Consider the following 17701-nt stretch of genomic DNA (forward strand, 5'->3'; position numbering starts at 1 on the left):
AGGTTTCTAACATTTTTTTGGTGAGATAATGAGAAAACCGTTTATGAAATATGAAAGAGCTTAACGTTTATTTGATGAAAATTGGTTTTGAAATGGCTGAGATATCCAAAACAGAGCGATTGTAATAAGTGTGGGACCCACACTTTATTACGATCACTTTGTGTTACTTTGTTTTTGGATGTTTCAGTCATTCCAAACCCGATTTTCATCAAAGAAACTTTGAATTCCTGTTAAGATGGTATGCTCTGTACTATTTCATATGTGTTTTCTTGGTATCTCCCCAAAAGTTAAAAGCCCAATTCTCATCTCCACCAATACTGTACCATCCCTTTAAGCCTGTATGCACATCTTCCCAAATGGGAGAAGATGCACATGCTCAGTGTTGGGCTTGTTCATGACCTTCACTGTGATATGAAGCTCTTGTGGCTCAGTAAATATTGAGACAATGGATTGTCAATCCGAAGTGTATGGTCTGAGTCCCCTAGGCTGTGGTGGTTGTGCCCCTAGGCAAGGCACTTTACCCACATTGCCCATTTCTTTGGAGGGGACTTACAGGCCTCGGCCTTGTGATTGTTTGCTTACTTACAGGCATTCACAGCTTACTTAGCAGCTACGTAAAACAAAATTTTGCTTGTAACTGACTGAATGTACATGACAAAAGTATTCACAATGTGATGTTAGAGGATTGCAGTGGTGCATTGATTATGAGCCTATCATTGGAGTAAATGTAAGTGGGTGTCGTCAGAGTGCAATGTTCAAAATAGGGCAACAAAATTTGCACACTCAACAGTGACAGCATGCAGTGGTACTTTTTACCGCATGGCATGTGATGAGCATTCAACGAAACAGAAGGCTGGAATTTTTGTAGGGGTTGCATTATATAAATACTACCGTGATGATGTGATGTAGAGATTGACAAGCAACATCACCTGACTGTGTCTTCCAGCTGCTAGAGACGGAGGTCACTGCCCGCGAGCCCCTGATAGCCGCAGCCTCCAACGTGGCCCACCAGCTCCTGGACGCTGACCACTATGCAGGGCAGGACATCAGGGAGCAGGAGGCCAAACTGAACACCAGGTGGAGTCAGCTGAAGGCAGCTGCTGCTGAGAGGAAGGAGAAGCTCTTAGCTGCACTGGAGATCCAGAAGGTATTTCCCCATCTGCTCTCTCTCTCTCTCTCTCTCTCTCAAAGAAAAATGCAACCCATGTATATGATATATTCAGTCCGACTTTGATTATCTGGTCCTCTCTTATCTGGACTTCTCTATTATCCGGACACCTCCAAGCAGTGAAGAATCAGGGAAAAACCAAGGAAGTGATTTCAAACACAATTAAAACTGCAAGAGAATGTTAAGTAGAGGGGTGACAATTGAGGTTTGAATTGTCTTCATTTTGTCTCCCTCTAACAAATAAAATTTGTTAGAGGGAGAGGAATGTAATGTTACTGATCAGCAGTTGTGATCCTACAAATTTCATTTGTTAGAGGGAGACAAATTTTAGAAATTTCAAACCTCAGAATTAAAACTCCAACAAAACTCACACTATTTACCTGTGATATTCCCTGTAGAAAATTGTTATGGCATATACAGTAAGATGTTCAATTTCAATGCTCTGAGTGACTGTCCTCTATGTTTGCAGCCATTGCCACAATAAGACACAATGTCGTCAGCTGAGAATCAGACGGGTGCTATCGCGTTCTAAGATTTTAGTGTAAATAAAAACAAAACAATTGATCTTCAGAGAATAAAAAGTGTATTTAATCAAAAGTGGGTAGGTTTAAATGCATTGTCTGTAGATATAGAGTAAAATAGCTCCCTTGTGGTTTTAATTGTCAACATTTTACTGAAAATGAAAATAATTCAAAATTGACACCATAATGTTATGGAGATTGAACTGTATAAAATAACTCAATGCCCCCAAAGTTGTGATAAAGCCCTTCTAATTCTCAGACAACGATATGCATGTGTAGTCGACATCCTACATGCTGAACATAAAATTGTGAGTGACTCCTTGATGCAAGGTCATATCCGTCTTTCTGCACTTATTCGCCTAGTTCTTTTCTGAGCTGTCGGAGGCCGAGTCGTGGATGGACGACAAGCGCCCCCTGCTGACCAGCACCGACTTTGGGAGGAACGAGGACTCAGTGGTGTCGCTGCTGAAAAAGCTGGACGGGCTGGAGCTTGACCTGGAGAGCTACGTGGCCACAATCCAGGCTCTAGCCACCTCGGCCAGCAACCTGGCAGACTCGGGGAACCAGGAGGCCAAGAACATTCCAGTGAGAAGGGTAAGAGAGGGGTGCTTGGACATCTGATGGGGAAGCAGAAGCTATTGTGGAAGACCATCATTTGACGAAAGGGGTAGTGGTCTACATTTGTGTCACTTTTTTGTCTATTGATGTAGAATGCAATATTCATGAAATTATACCTTCATATACTTTAGTTTGTTTCTTGTGTTTTCTCCGCAAAAGTGATAGTAGAAGTAGAAGTGGTAATAGCAGTAGTAGTAGGAGAAGGAGATGAATGATTGATTATGATTGAAAATTGTAGAGTATTATGGTCATCAACATTATTATCATCAAAAGTAGAAGTTGAAGTCGTAAAGGTAGTAGTAGTAGCAGTAAATGTAGCAGCAGTTGTAAACGCTGTTGCAATCACAGTTGTAGTTGTAGTAGTAATGCAGTAATACATAGTATCAGTAAGATGAGCAGCACAACTAGCAGTTTGATAGCAATACCCTTGTAATCATTGTTTTATCTTCATTGTTATCAGTGTCAACTCTAGCAAGCAATGGTACCTGCAAAAGCCAGTGAGTAAGCCATTATCTATTGTTTCTTTCCATCCCTCTTTACTTCAGGCTGAAGTTGAGAGTAAGTACCAGGAGCTCTTGGAGCTTTTGGCTTCCAGGAAACACGCCCTGACAGACCACCTGAAACGGTTTGAGTTCCTGCGAGAGATCGGCGAGATGATGGACTGGATCCAGGAGAAGGAAGTCCTGGCACTGTCTGAAGACCTCGGCAAGGACCTGGAACATGTTGAGGTGAGTTGTTGCCTAATAATTGTCTATTAGTGCTAACATGCTTTGAGATGCAGTCAAACCTGCCTCAGCGGCCACCGGACTACAACAGCCACCTGCTGTACGCGGCCACTGATAAATCCCCTTGAGAGAAAAGCCATGTTAAAGGCGGTGGGCATAGTGGGCACCTGTGTAACGCAGCCAGCAGCCACAAATATTGTTTCCCATTGGAGATAATAACCTGCGTATAGCGGCCGCAGACTCATATGGAACTGCAGGAGAGCCAGTAATTCAATAGTTCATTGATAGCCACCACTGCATTCACCTGCCATTTAAGCACATTGTGAAGCGTTGAGAGTTGCTTTAAGATAAGAGTTAACCCATTCCTTACGGGAACCTGGCATACCAGGTTCCCGTGGCGTCAACTGTTATACAAAACCTGGTATACCACCTTTCCAAAATGTCCTGAAGCACTAAATCATTGCCCTAGCTCGATGTGAGACAAAGTATCCAGCCTATCTGTTGTAGAAGTTGACAGAAGTTTTACGAGCTTGTAGAAGAGGACGTGTTTTGAATGTTTAGGCTAGACGCTTGTAGAATTAATTGCTCTTGGGAATTAGTGTGCCATTAGAAGTTTTATCTAGCTCTAGCTCTCCATCTGGAAAGTGTCCATCTTCAAGTGCTGTTGAAGACTCTGGACAATTGGGGACGAGAGATGTAGATCTGGATCTGATGTTTGTGTTGTTAGACCGAACGATTAGACCCAGAGACTCTAGTCCATCTTCAGGTCCCGATGTCGAGGTGCTGAACTTTGTCCCTTGTAGTTTCTTTGAGATATTGCCACTCATTTTCTCTTTTTCTCATCACTGGTTCTGGCATAGCTTTTTAGAGACGATTTAGATTTGTACCCCGTGCGAAAACATGCACGATCTAGGGTTGTTACTATCGTTGCTCTTAAACTGTGATTTTTGTAGTGGTTGGCTCATCCAGCAGTCTCGCAGATCTTCTTCATTTTATTTCCCAAAGTATTCATCCCCAATGGGACATTGTCATACCAAGGTCTTTCAGATGGAGTTGAAGACTTGGGTCGCTGCCAAAAGGTGGTTGTTTTGGGGTTCAAGGAAGATAGGTACTTGAGCAATGAAGTAACTGGGCGTCTCGAAGATTCAGGTATTTCATACATACGACCACCAAATTCTTTGTCTTCATTTTCACAATGGGACTTTGTAAGCGCATCGCGATGTTCAAAGTAACAATACCCGTCTTTGTCAGTGTGTAGGATATAGTCGTGAACTTTCATGTCACAAAAATTTTCACGGCCTCTCTGTCCAAATATGTCATGACATATAGAAACACCTTGTTTTGGAGACTAAGTGGTGTCTCTGTGTTGACAGCATTCGACTTGAAAATCTTCACCATGTCACTGTCAGTCACTGCTGCTTTGTGGTTAACAAACCCCTTCCCTTCCTTCTTAAGCTTGACCATCATGGCTCTGAAGACACTGTTACTTTCCGGAAATTTCACTTGGTCTGTTACGTCTTCTCGCTTTCCGAGTTCAAAATGACGATGCATCCCATACTTCAACAAATGCATTGATTTCTTGGTGTATAGACTCCCGCCTTCATCCTTACGTACAAGTAGACCAGCATAAAATTGGGAGAGAAACCATTCCAGTTCTGACGTGGGCAGTCTTTCAATTTCAGCTAGAGAGGTTGACGCACATCTTGCAAAAGACTCTAACCGAGTCATGGCAAACTTGATGTTTCTCCTAGTATTATGGGCATTGAAGTCAGAGAGGAAGTCTTCAAATTATTGGTCTGTTAACAAAACAAAACTTTGTCCTGCCACGATTCTGTATACCCCGCAAAGAAAACCGAGGTGAATGTACGTCGTCTGCTTACACACGTTGATTAATAAGTTAAATGAGATCTGTGTGCTGCTGTGCTGCATAAATACACGTACTGATCATCTGTACGTACAATGTACCCACTACACGTACGTTCGATTTCTTTCTATAGATATATCTGCTACGCGCTAGCTACTAGAGTCAAAACACTGCATGACGTTGAAGTATGCGCGTGATGTCAGAGCCGTATGATGGAACAAAAACTTGGAGTTGAGGTCAACATGGGAGTCAATGGAAATTGGTGACCACAGTGTATGCACTATCCATTTCTGCTCAAACAAAATTGCATGGCTGGCAGCAACAGCCTGTCATCGAACTTTTAACTGAATGTCACGTGATGGGCAATCGACCAATCATATTGCTACATTCTTTTTAGGTGTTATATAAACATTATTAATGCCCATATGCATACTTTGTAATGCTGTGATATAATAGTATCTAACCACGTAATGATGAAATTATGCTGTATTATGCTTATCTTTATGCTGTGATGTGACTTCCCCATGAGCAGATTCTTCAGACGAGATTCAACAGTTTCACCCGCGACATTTTGGCGAACGAAGGGCGCATCCAAGCTGTCGGGGCCAAGGGGGAATCCCTTGTCAAGAGTGGCATCGATGGAGACGGTTGCATAGCAACCAAGTGTCAGGAGCTTGAGGTCAGGTGGGATGAGCTCAAGGAGGCCACTAATGCCAGAGCTCAGGTGAGACGATGTTTCCTAACCAAGAGTTTGTCTCTGTTGATGTTATTAATCATGCCTGGTTGTAGTAACAAATTTTAGCTTTTGATTAATTTGCACCAGATGACAGTTCCATTACCCGCACACTTTGGAGTGACGATGACATTTTAGTGGTCACATAAAGGTATGCATGGGTGTAAAAATTCTGCATCATATCATTACGGAAAAATAACTGCTGGAAACAGATTGACAGCCTAGCTTTTAACCATGTTGCAAGCAGTTGTATGGAATTGATTTTTCATTTATCTATGCGACTAAATATGGTCCATCCTAAAAACTACAGGCCCTTTCTGATGTGCGTGTTGTGCATGCGTTTGATCGCGACATAGCCGAGACCCTTGCATGGATCCAAGAGAAGAAGCAGGCAGTGACCAGTGAGGATTATGGCCACGATCTGCCCAGCGTCCAGGCGTTGGCCAGGAGACACACAGGTTTTGAGGTATGACGTCATTCAGGGGGTCGATTCCTTCACCATTTCATTCCATTCCCTCTTCTCTTACCATCTCGCAGTATCTATCTCTATTTCTGCAATCTTCCAGAGTCACCCCGTGCAATGTACGGTGTACATTTTTTTCCCTCTGCTCCTATCCTATTTTTCTTACTCTGTGGAAGCTGAAGCAAATAGCAAATCAAGATTGCAAACCACAAATGCTCACAGATAAATGCCTATTAGGCGTATAGGCACAGTATACCTTATATTTCCTTACCTTCATGTTTGATGTACACCTAAAGTGTTTCATGCCCTGTCCCCTTCTTTCCTTTCTTGCAGTTTGCTAGTTTGGATAGTAGAAAATATTGCTTGCTAAGCTATGTGCTTGTCTCATATAATATGAAAAAGATCAAAGAGTGACTGTTACTATTTTCGTTGGGGATGTGCCCCTCAGAAAACGGTGCTGTTCCAGTTGCCTCAGAATCCATGATTTCATCTGGAACTTCTCAGTGCATGGTATATCTAATCATAAATGCTTGTTTTTGTTCCCCTCCCGCTCTCTGTCTGTAGAGGGATCTGGTCGCTGTGGAAGAGAAGGTGAACTCCATGTCGGCCATGGCAGCTGAGCTGGTGGAGCGGTACCCAGATGCCTACCAGCACATCAGCGACGAGAACGACTCCATGGTGACTGCCTGGAACGTGCTGCTGGAGCAGGCGGCCGTCAGGAAGGACAGACTGAGCCAGGCTGAGCAGCTGCAGCTCTACTTTGACGAGTTCAGGGAGCTCAGGTAGGACCGATGGTTGTTGGGTTGCATTTTGCTTTTCATTGATAGTGAATGAGAGACAAAAACTGACCTTGAAATGGCATCATCAGTCATTTTATGTCCTATGACATACACCTTGTACAGTCCATGTAATAATATCCCATGGTATTTGGTTCAGGCACTATATCACACTATAGTAGTGCATCTGTAAAGTCATATATCAGCATCCAATCCATCATTAAGTGAATGGAGTGTACATCTGACTGTCCGTCTATAAGAGACACCATGTATATTGCCTACCCCAGGGTCACACAGTTTGTTTTGTTTTGTTTTGTTTTTTGTTTTTTTAATCATCTATGTAGATATTGGTTGGTAAGTGGTCTTGTTGCAATTTTCTTTTAAAGAAGTCGTATATTGCGATTACATGACTAATGCAACAGTGACCAAAATTGTTATATTGCAATCAGTGACGTCACATCAGTTAGTATAATTCCAGAAATTGACTTAGTTGCTAACTGGGCTAGAATGAAACTTTATGATGTATTCATGTAGATCATGTAAAATTACAAACATTGCCTTGTGTATCGTTGTACCATAACATTTGAAAGTCCCTAGGGAGTTATGTTTTCCCCTCAAGGTAGTATTCCCTCAGCACTGCACACTTCAGGAAAGTATAATCTCTGAGAGAAAACATAACTCTTGTGGGGACATGAAGTGCTACATTACACCTCTAAAAAGACACCCTTAATTATTGGGATATGAAGTGATATATTACACCTCTAAAAAGGCAACCCTGATAAAATGTCCCTCTAAATTCGTGCCCCCATTCAGCACATGGATCAACGAGATGAATGCTCTGCTGTCGACTGAGGAGAAGCCCCATGATGTGACCAGTGCGGAGGCCCTGGTGAACAAGAACTCAGAGCACCAGCTAGAGATTTCCCTCCATGCCATTACTGTTAGCAACTTCATTGATGCGGGCAAGAAGCTGATCGAGGAGGATCACTTTTTGGCAAGCGAGGTGAGAGGGCCTTCATGAACCTTTGCATGCAATATATTTGAGGAGCGTGTTCAAAGGACGTAGTAATGTCATAGAAACTTAATCAATTTTCCGTGAAATTTCACTTGAAGATGTTCTGTGACAGTCACATGGCATGCATACAATGTACTTCTGTTGCTATTAAAGTCCTGTGTTGTTGTTATGAGAAAAACAAGGATATACATTGATCATCCTTTTTCTTTTGACACTGAAGTAATATCACAGTCACAGTTAGGAAAAAAAGTTAGATAAAACAAATCATTTTATTTCAAATGTGACAGTCTTGGTCATCAAGAAGATTATACGACGTATGAATATTACCGTGTGAATATATATCTTAAAAATGTCAGTGCAACCACATCCTACATGTTATATTTTGGGCCTGTCAAAATGGCCCAGGAATTGAAACAACCCAAGGAGTGTGGAGAGTATTTGATATTTTAGGTATGTGTGTCTAAAGCAGGATTCTTTGATTTGTGATAATAAGTGACACTGCCAAGAAAGTGACTCATGAAAATGCAAAAAAAAATGTAGATGCTTTCAAACTGATAGTACATGCAAAGCAAAATGGATTTTAGCAACACAATCAAAGATGTGTACACAGACAAATACACACACACATGTGCGCGCGCACACACACACACACACACACATACACACACACACACACACAAATCCTATATGCTAACTCACTTTTTCTACCACCTTGTGAATCGACTAAGGTAACAATTCTGCATGTACTCACCGGAACATTTTAGTCTTTATTGCGTATGATGTCATTTCCTCTGTCTGTTTGTCTATCTGTCTGTCTGTCTCTCAGGTCCAGACCAAAGTGGACCAGCTGGACCAGGCCTGGAATGACCTGCTGAGCCGATCGGAGGAGAAGCAGACCAGCCTGGAGGCCAAGCTGGACGCTCTCCTCCTCCAGCGAGACCTGGATGCTGCCGAGTCGTGGCTTAGCAACCGGGATGCCATCCTGAAGGACCAGTCCTTCCTGGTGAGATGCCGGGGTGAAAGGTCACATGATGCCATTCACAAAATCACATGTATTAGGAATAATGAATAAACAAAAACAACAAGAAACCAAAGAAAGCCTCAAATAACATAAATGTTACCTCTAAGTGTGAGCACTTAAATTTCAGTAGTTTAAGACCAAGTCAGCACTAAAATGTCCCTTCAGAGAATTCCCCCTTCTCTTCCTGTGTATATGTGCCAGTCATCCACTACAGGATGTCAACACATGGATTACACGCTTGAGTACACCCATTCAGATCCCTCAGATTGCAGTGGACAGAAGCCTGTATAGTCCCTGAGTCTTGTTGACCCAAGTGTTTACCAAGCTCTGTCATTACCATAACAAGATGACCTGTAACAAAGAAAGGAATGTGTCTGGTTGAACTAACATTGAGGTCACATAGCCAACACCTAGTGCGAGTGAGTTTGTAGGACTTTCATGACATTTACACTTTTAGTGAATTCCTGTACTCTGCTTTTGAGTTTGTTTGTCATGTTTATATAAGCATTGGTTTACTTTTGTCGTGATATCGTTTTCATTCGGAGGGATGCTTTACTTTTGTGTATTGGAGGTAAACTATTCACTAAGTGACAAAGACTTGTACGGCAACAAAAGAGTCGGCTAAATCCGTAACGTGTCAAACTATTTAAATACCACCAACAGTGCTCTCAATTGGTACTGCAGTTTCCCTCCAGTGTATTAGTGGAGCAGAGAAAGCCAAAAATAGCTTTATCACAAAAAATGCTAACAGTCAAGCCCTCAAAGTGATCCTGTGTAGTTGTTAAGGTTCATCAAGTAGTCAAGATCCTGAACTGAGGGTGGATTAGTGCAGTGGCATGAGAAAAGAAAGATGTAACGCCTTCATGAATAGCACACCCATCAGGGAGACAGGAAAGACCATTGTAAAGTCAGCCTGTTGTTATCCAAGCCATTGCTAATCTATATAAGTCTCACTCTTGAGGGGGCGACAGAAAGAGAGAAATTCTTCTCTCGCTTGTTCAAGCGAAACAATTCTCACGATGCCAGTGAGGTAAGAGAGAGAGAGAGAGCTGGAGAACCTCCAGGTAGTACGCAGCTGAGTGCTGAGCAGGAGCTAAAATGTGTTGTGGTTAGGTTTCTGTCCCGCCTCTGCACGCTGCAGAGTAAATCTGTGTCAAGATGGATGAGGCTGTCATCCTGATGAGTTCTCTCCTCCGTTTGCTCTCCCAGGACGACTCCTGCGACATCGAGGAGCTGCTGAAGAAGCAGGAGGACTTTGAGAAGATGATCGAGGCCCAGGAGGAGAGGTTTGCTGCCCTCACTAGGCTCACGAAGGTCAGTGCGAAAACCTAGATTGTTGCCTCAACCTGATCATATTCATATGTGGATATAGTGTATTTGTTGTGCTCAGTCTATATTTCACTCTGCTCCAAACTTGTGTTTATGAAGCTCCTCAGTGGGGGATGCATGTTATCACCGTTGTCACTGTGACATCCAATACTTCTCACTTTTTCTGTTTTTATGAATGGCTATGATTAGGTATACATTTTACAGGCACATTCAAGCTTCGGATGTAGTAACACTTGCCATCTGAATGCTGTAGTGTGTAAAAGATTCCAATTCATTAGGCATGTTTGTAATACTCTGTAGGCTTGTATATCTCAGATTCACAGCAGAAAGTGTTATACACTGAGTTCATGTCCACTGTAAGTCTAATGTCCTGATGAAATGATGAATTGAATTTGTAATATGTAAGTGGTCAGCTTAAAAGAAATCTGAAAATCGTGTAAAGTGCATTAAATGAGGGTATTTCTTTGTTTGTTTGTTTGTTTTTTTTAAGTTCAGCAACTCTCATAAAAAAATATGTATATATATTTTCCATAAATGGAAAGGGAGTACTGTACACTTGTATATCATTGCTATGCTCCATAATGCATAGTTATATGCCATAAAGTGAGTGTTATTCATAAAAACATTTCACTTGTGCCATACCAGTCTTTTTGCATCATATGTCCACTGAGCGATTATAACAAAGTACTTTCAAGGATAACTCTGTAATGGTCTACAGCACTGAAGCCCCGTGTGTATCTTTACTTGTTTATGTCCCTCCCCTTCCTCTCCCCCTCCCCATTTCATCTCAGTGCGAGACCCTGTCTAATGGCAACCACACCACCCTGGACGACGTCCTGCGGGAATTTGACAAGGTGGAGCAGATGGGGGCGCCGGGCGTTGGGCGGGGCCTCCTCGCCAGTCAGTTCACCATCGAGGAAGAAGACGAGGAGGATGCTGAGTTGATGGAGGAGAAACGTCACATGATGGAGGTCCAGAAAGAGGTCAGATGGGTTTCCCTTTAAGAAACAGTAATATTAGACAAGTTTCCTCTTGTGAGAGCAAAATATAATGATGTGGATGACGTGGTTATGTTTGGCTTTGAATTTATGTAGTAAATTACCATGGTATGTTGCAGCTTTCTTTCATTCTAAGATATTGTTACTTTCTGATATGTGTGCACAAAACAGTGCAGTTTACTTAAATCAGACTCTCTTTTATATCAATCCCCATTTCAGGGATAAAGTTTCAAAAACAAGGATACCAGTTTTCTGACAAAAACCTGGTGAATTCAGGCCATTTCCTATATAAATCGGCTTCTTGTAGACGATTTTCAGGTCCCATATTTTATTCTTACTGGCATCCCTGCAAAAAGAGGTGCTACCGCATAGTTTCCTTTTGATAGTCATGTGGAGCTTACCTTTGTCAAATTGTGAAGTCATGTCTGCCCTCGGTGCAGTATATTTTCCTTTTGGGGGGCAAGTATTTATGGCCTTATGTACTCAGTTGGAAGATGGTTTACACCTTTTTCTTAAATTCCTCATTTCAGATGCTGCAGAATCCAGATCTTGGTGACATGCTGGAGGAGATGTCTTCCCCGGCATCAGTTAGTATAGATACAGACAGAGCAGGAAGTGTGGAAGGTGAAGAGAATCAAAAGGTTGATGAGAATGTAACGTCTGCTGCTCAAGCAGCTATTAGCAAAGCCACACCAACAGCTGCAACTACACACAGGACTCCAAACATGTCTCCGATATCAATGAATGGGACCAAGACCTCTGCATCTGTTTCTGTTGATGAGCGGCGACAGATTTCATCTCCCTCGGTGAACAGAACTTCTCTGCCCTCCAGAAGTGATCACAAACCAGTGGGCGGAGCCAGCGACGAATTGTCAGGAAGACACCCGGCGAGCGTGCATACCGCACTGAGAAATGGAAGTCGAGATGATGAAGACGAGGCCACGCCCAAACTACCTGGGACCACTCCCATCATCCCAAGCATCAGTGTCACCATGTTTGAGGAGGAGGAGGAAGAAGAGGGGAAAGAAGACAACTCAATGCAAACCGTTGTCATGGCAAAGGATGATGACAGCCAGGAGAGGAAGATGACACATAGTGACAAGGTTGCCGAGCAGAGGATAGCTGAGAAGGAAGTTGAGAAGAAGGAGGAGGAGGAGGATGGTGAGATTATCAACAAATATCCACCCTCTTCCCAAAATAGAAAATGTTGTAGTTTGCTTATTTCCATCTGTAGTTGCAAGATGAATAATTTGTCTGTTCTCAATAACTCTAATAAATTGCAACTATGTATCCTCCATAGAGCAACTATGTATTCTTTAAAGAGTGTCAATTTATTTATGTAGATGGCCAAACTGTATAAAGTTGCATACAAGAAGTATTTTTTTCCCTTGAAGCTCAGAAAAACGATTTCTCAGTCGTTTGGTGAAGTAGAGAAATATCTGAAGTTTTGTTAACAGTATATTGAAAGAAAATCTCATGAATGGTGCATATAGTGTTGAGTTGAAATATGAGATGTAGGCAATGAAGAGTTGGGTTTTTTTCACTTTTGCACACAGATGAACTCCTTGACGACTGTCCACTGGATGATGAATACCCACTGGACGATGATGATCTGGCTTTTCAGGACGGTGATGATAGCTTTGGTGATGATGATGAGGAGGAGGATGTGGATTTTGATGATGATGATATTGATTTGCCAGGTAATGGAATTAATCTTTTCTTCAAGGAAAAAAAAATCAAGAGAGAAATACTATAAGTTTGTCATTTTCCCTGCTTGAGGAAAAAAACAAAAGCAAAAGTAAATCTTCATTAGACCAACTACTGTCAACATTATGTTGGCAAGTAAGTTAAATGATATTACAGAACAGGTAAATAGAATCTGCAATCTCATAGGTCGAGAGCATGTATCAATTCTTACTGGCAGTACGCTTGATCACTGGCAATAGATGCAGTAAACATGTTTTTACGCCTACTTGTAACAAAGAGTTCGCGCACTTACCAAGCATTCGCTCTCTTAGCAAGACATGGCTTACTGTACATGTACCTGCGTAGACTGGGTTCGCGCACTTGCCAAGAGATGGCTATCCATGCATCACTACCATGCATCAGTATAATTATTGATGCTTGGTTTCATCTATGGCAAGGCAAAAAGAGAGACTTGCAAATTGTTGGAAATATGATACAACAATGGATTTCAGGCAAAATTTGTCACCTTTCTATAAAAAACAAATGATGCACATGTCTCATTTTGCATTAGAAGGAATTGTGTGCATGCTGTAACTATGGAATTTAGCCTAAACCCACTCGGCTTCGCTTTTTGGGTTACGCATTCCATAGTTGCCTTATGCATACAATTCCTACTGACACACTCAAACCCATGCATCATTTGCATACTGATGTCCCATTATCATATTGCAAGTCAAGTCATAGTATATCAGCTTCTAGATGAGCTGTCAGCAGAAGATTTTAGTGGATATATCAACATCCACAACTCTGTATAGTCCTGCCCATGATATCTTTCTCTTATTCTTTGTGCTGCATGGCAAAAACTGAAGAGTGCTTGTTTTGGAGACAATTTTTCCATGATTTAGCCTTTTTTTTTTCTTCTTCTTTCCCTTCTTCTTTTAGAATTGCCTGTTTCAGCACCACCACCGAACTTGAGCAAGGACAAGGAGGTAAGTCTAGATGTTTTGACATAAAACCAAAGATAGTTTTCATCAACAGCTTTTGGATATGCCTCAGTCATAAAATCAACAATCTGACATACTGCTGCATCATAAGAATATAATATGCGCCACTTATCATCTTGGCTTATTCTGTGTGTGCATTCACGCTCTCATACAATTTTGTCATCTTTTCACCGAAACAAAGCTCTCAAATGCTTCATATTTTTGCTGGAGATTTTGTGAAAGATTGGGGGGGGGGGGGTGGGTGCAGGCAGGAGAACCATCTGCTTTTAATCAATGAATAGGAAAGTTATTACATCCTCCAAGGAGGTTAGATTTTGTTGGCATTGGTTTGTTTGTTTATTTGTTTGTTTATCTATTTCCAAAATAAGTGTTGTACATGGATTGGGATGAAACTTACAAGAAAAGTTGATATTGACACAAGGAACAGATGGATAAATTGTGGTAGTGATCAAGACCACCATCTGAATCCAGAAATGTTTGGAGGGGATTTTTTTTAAAGGATCGTCATTCTTGGCAAATAAAGCTGACAAAGGAGGGACTTCAAGCTGCATGTATTTGAGGTGCGGCTTCTTTATCATTTGGGAGCAGGACAATTTTCAGCACGTGTGCATGGGTGGAAGTGAGCTGCTTGGTGGAGGTCTGTGCCCTCTGAATGCTTAAGTTTGTAGTTACCATGAATATGTAATCTTCATTTTATAAACATGAGAGGTAATTTCTATGTGTATGGAAGTGTAGGGTAGCCTCAAACATTGCATGCTTTACGATTGTTCGTGTCTATCCATACATTGCTACATTGATATCCTTGCTTTTTCATTGCAACAGATATTTAAGAATATTACATTTATCCATATCTTGAAGGCCTATGAAAAAGCTTATCCCCTAAACGAAACAAAGAAGTTTATTGTATATAAAATCAACAAGCTTCAACATTTAATTTGTGGAAAAATATTGATGGGATATCTGACTGACATCGGTGAAGTCGTGAGCACACGCATTTCACTCTGTAATGAAAAATAGCACCAGAAAATAATTGTCACGTTTAAAGGACATCTCATTTGTTTTTCTCCCATCTACTTTTTGTACGGAGAGGTCTGAAATGTTGATTCTCATTGATGTTCCGTTATATAGAGGATGTGTGAGAATACGATGTCCTCTGCTTTGCCTTGACCCAAATTGAGAAGAAGATGCATTCTTCTGGGAAAAAAAAAAGAAAAAAAAAGATATGCCGTTGAAATCATCCCTACTCTCGCATTTACTCTAATCTTATTTGCAATCTTGAATATTGCAATGAATATTGGTCTACCAATCATTATGATTAAACCACATACCTTTATAAACCATGCTTTTTCATGTTTCTTTGTAAAATGTGATCACACAAGCACAGCTTCTGTCATTGCATATGATAGAGTCATAGTCTCCTAGCAAGCATTTCCACATTGCTGATTGCTTGACTTTACTCCATCACCACATTGCTTAGCATTCATACCATCATTACTGCTCCACCTCAAACAGGCTCCACCAAACATAGCATCATCTGCTCACCCCGCATCATCATCATCATCAGCATCAGCATCGGCATCACCAGCATCATCAGGAAGAGCCGTGGGGTCTCAGTTCTCCACCCCTCCCATCTCCCCACACAGGGCAAGTCCAGTGGCGTCTGGTGGCAGCAGCATCAACGGTAGCCCCTCGGCCGTGTCTGGTCCCGCCAACGTCCCCACGGCTCCCCCTCGCAGGCCGCAGGTGATGAAGGTCACGGCCGCCCCTCCACCGCCAATCCACGTCGTTGGCCTCAGTAAGGGACGACCACCAGCTGTGGGCAAGGAGAGCGGAGCGAAGGAGAAGAAGATATCCTTTGGAAGCATCTTTAAAAAGAAGAAGTGAATGAGAAAAAACATTAAAGGAGTTGTTCCTTCTTTCCATTTTCAGTGATAGCGCAAGTATCACCTTGGGCAAAAAGTGCTGATGTGTGTTCGAAAATTGGTCTGCCATACTGCCTAGACATACTGGGTGAAATGTAATGTATGTACACACAGAGTGCTTTATGAGTGCAAATATCAATGCTCTACATGCCAAACTATCCCTGTGCACTGACACTGGACTATTTCTATGGCTGATGATTTTCATTGTTTTCTATGCTGCAAATGTACATGTAGTATCTCCTGTTGATTTGAAATACTAAATGAGGGAGGGATACACTGTAGGTGTAGTGTTTGACTTTGCAGAAACAAAGTGCCTGAAAGTGGAAGAGAAAGTGTACATGCCATCCCCATAAATTATGTCATGTTTGTACATTATCACATGTATCTGGATACATCCAAAGGGCATCATGGTTTGTTTCGATGAGGGTGTGACATTTTGCAGAATGAGCTGCAGAGTTAAAACAGACGATTCTTCATGCAATACAAAAGTAGTACAGTTTTCATTCCTTTTCTTTCCTTCTTATTCCAAAAAGTGCATAGTTTGCGCCATTCTCCATCTACTACTGAGTAGCTGCCATGTCCAGACAGCCCACTTGGCTTTAATCTATCTTTTCGTTACACACATGTGTGAAGTGGATTCCTTGATTGAAAAAAAAAAAAAAAGATCTGCATGCTCAGGCTACTCTCCATTGGTACTACAGTATTTCTTGCCAGGTTGAAGGGAATTTTGAAACTTTTTGTGTGTCTTGTGCACAGACCTGATCTCCTTATATGCACTACTGCTTGGTCAATGTAACAAAAAGTGGCTTTTTACTCTGTCTGAAAAATGTTCACGTAGCAGCTGTGTTTATATGACAAGTGGGCAGGGGGCTTGCCACTGTGGCAGAAATACATGTTTCAGTAGCTATTGTCACCTCATCATTGCTGATTTTGCATTGTGTGAATTGTGTGAAGCTTCCAAAACTATGGCACGAGTAGCCACACAGGAGAAGTCGGCAATCAGCTGTAAATGCCTTGCAGGCATGTTTTAGTATGCCCATCTCAAAGTGTGTGACACATGTGTTTGTGGCAAGGGTTTCTGACACTGGAGGGAAGAATGGTAAACTCATGGGGAGCATGTACTACCAGTATTTCATACAGTTACAACAGAGAGTTTACCCAGTACTAATTTTGCAGCAACAGACTAAAGCTAGAGTCAGCCATCCTGTTCAGTGTTTGCTCTGTTTGGAGAGGCGATATGCATGAGAGTGACTTGTGTGAAAACGAGAGTGTTTATATATTGAATGAGAGTTGAAGTTTGTTATGATAATGAGATTTGTAACATGACGTGTAGGTTAGCTTAAAAGGTTGAATATGAAGGAGTTTTGATACCGTTTTGATACAGTAAAACTCACTGCAGCGATTTCAAGGGGGTATTGGACGCTTTTAGTTAGATTACTTGAAACGAGTGCCTCTGAGGTAAATATTGAAACTCTGAACCAGACATCTTGAGCAGACAGTACGAAATTTCTTCTGGCAAAGTGTGGTAAACATTACTACCCACCCCACTCCTTCATACGCAAAATGGAATGTGGCCAAATTATTCTTTTTTTTATAGAAATATCTGTCGGTGATTGCTGATAGGGAAGTAAGTGTTTTTATGTATCAAATTAGTACACCACGTCTGAGGTGAAGTTTGCACTGTCGAGGGAATTTGTTATTCTCAATACTGAGTAAATCTTATGATATGATTCCATCACAGTTTTTCTTCTGATATTTCTATTTATTGAATCAATAAGTGTTTCTTGTATCCGTTTCTGCTGAGTGTGTGATTTTTTTTTTCTACTTTTGAGCCTGACAAGTCATGTACTGCATACCA

General features: G+C 41.6%; 1 protein-coding gene and 1 pseudogene across 1 annotated transcript in view; one reads left to right on the plus strand and one right to left on the minus strand.

Annotated features, from left to right (window-relative positions):
* LOC140228369 (spectrin beta chain-like) overlaps window positions 1-15805 on the plus strand; it is an 81966-nt gene extending 66161 nt beyond the window's left edge. The window contains exons 60-73 of the mRNA XM_072308623.1: window positions 947-1147; window positions 2053-2283; window positions 2853-3035; window positions 5429-5620; window positions 5940-6095; window positions 6657-6874; window positions 7682-7871; window positions 8710-8886; window positions 10114-10218; window positions 11025-11216; window positions 11762-12392; window positions 12788-12874; window positions 13860-13906; window positions 15434-15805. Of these exons, the coding sequence (XP_072164724.1) occupies window positions 947-1147; window positions 2053-2283; window positions 2853-3035; window positions 5429-5620; window positions 5940-6095; window positions 6657-6874; window positions 7682-7871; window positions 8710-8886; window positions 10114-10218; window positions 11025-11216; window positions 11762-12392; window positions 12788-12874; window positions 13860-13906; window positions 15434-15805 (2982 nt within the window). The remainder of the gene's footprint in view (window positions 1-946; window positions 1148-2052; window positions 2284-2852; window positions 3036-5428; window positions 5621-5939; window positions 6096-6656; window positions 6875-7681; window positions 7872-8709; window positions 8887-10113; window positions 10219-11024; window positions 11217-11761; window positions 12393-12787; window positions 12875-13859; window positions 13907-15433) is intronic.
* Window positions 3856-4961, minus strand: LOC140232424 (uncharacterized; annotated as a pseudogene).
* Window positions 15806-17701: the final 1896 nt, after the last annotated feature.

The sequence above is a fragment of the Diadema setosum genome, chromosome 1 (assembly GCF_964275005.1).
Source record: "Diadema setosum chromosome 1, eeDiaSeto1, whole genome shotgun sequence".
NCBI lineage: Eukaryota > Metazoa > Echinodermata > Echinoidea > Diadematoida > Diadematidae > Diadema > Diadema setosum.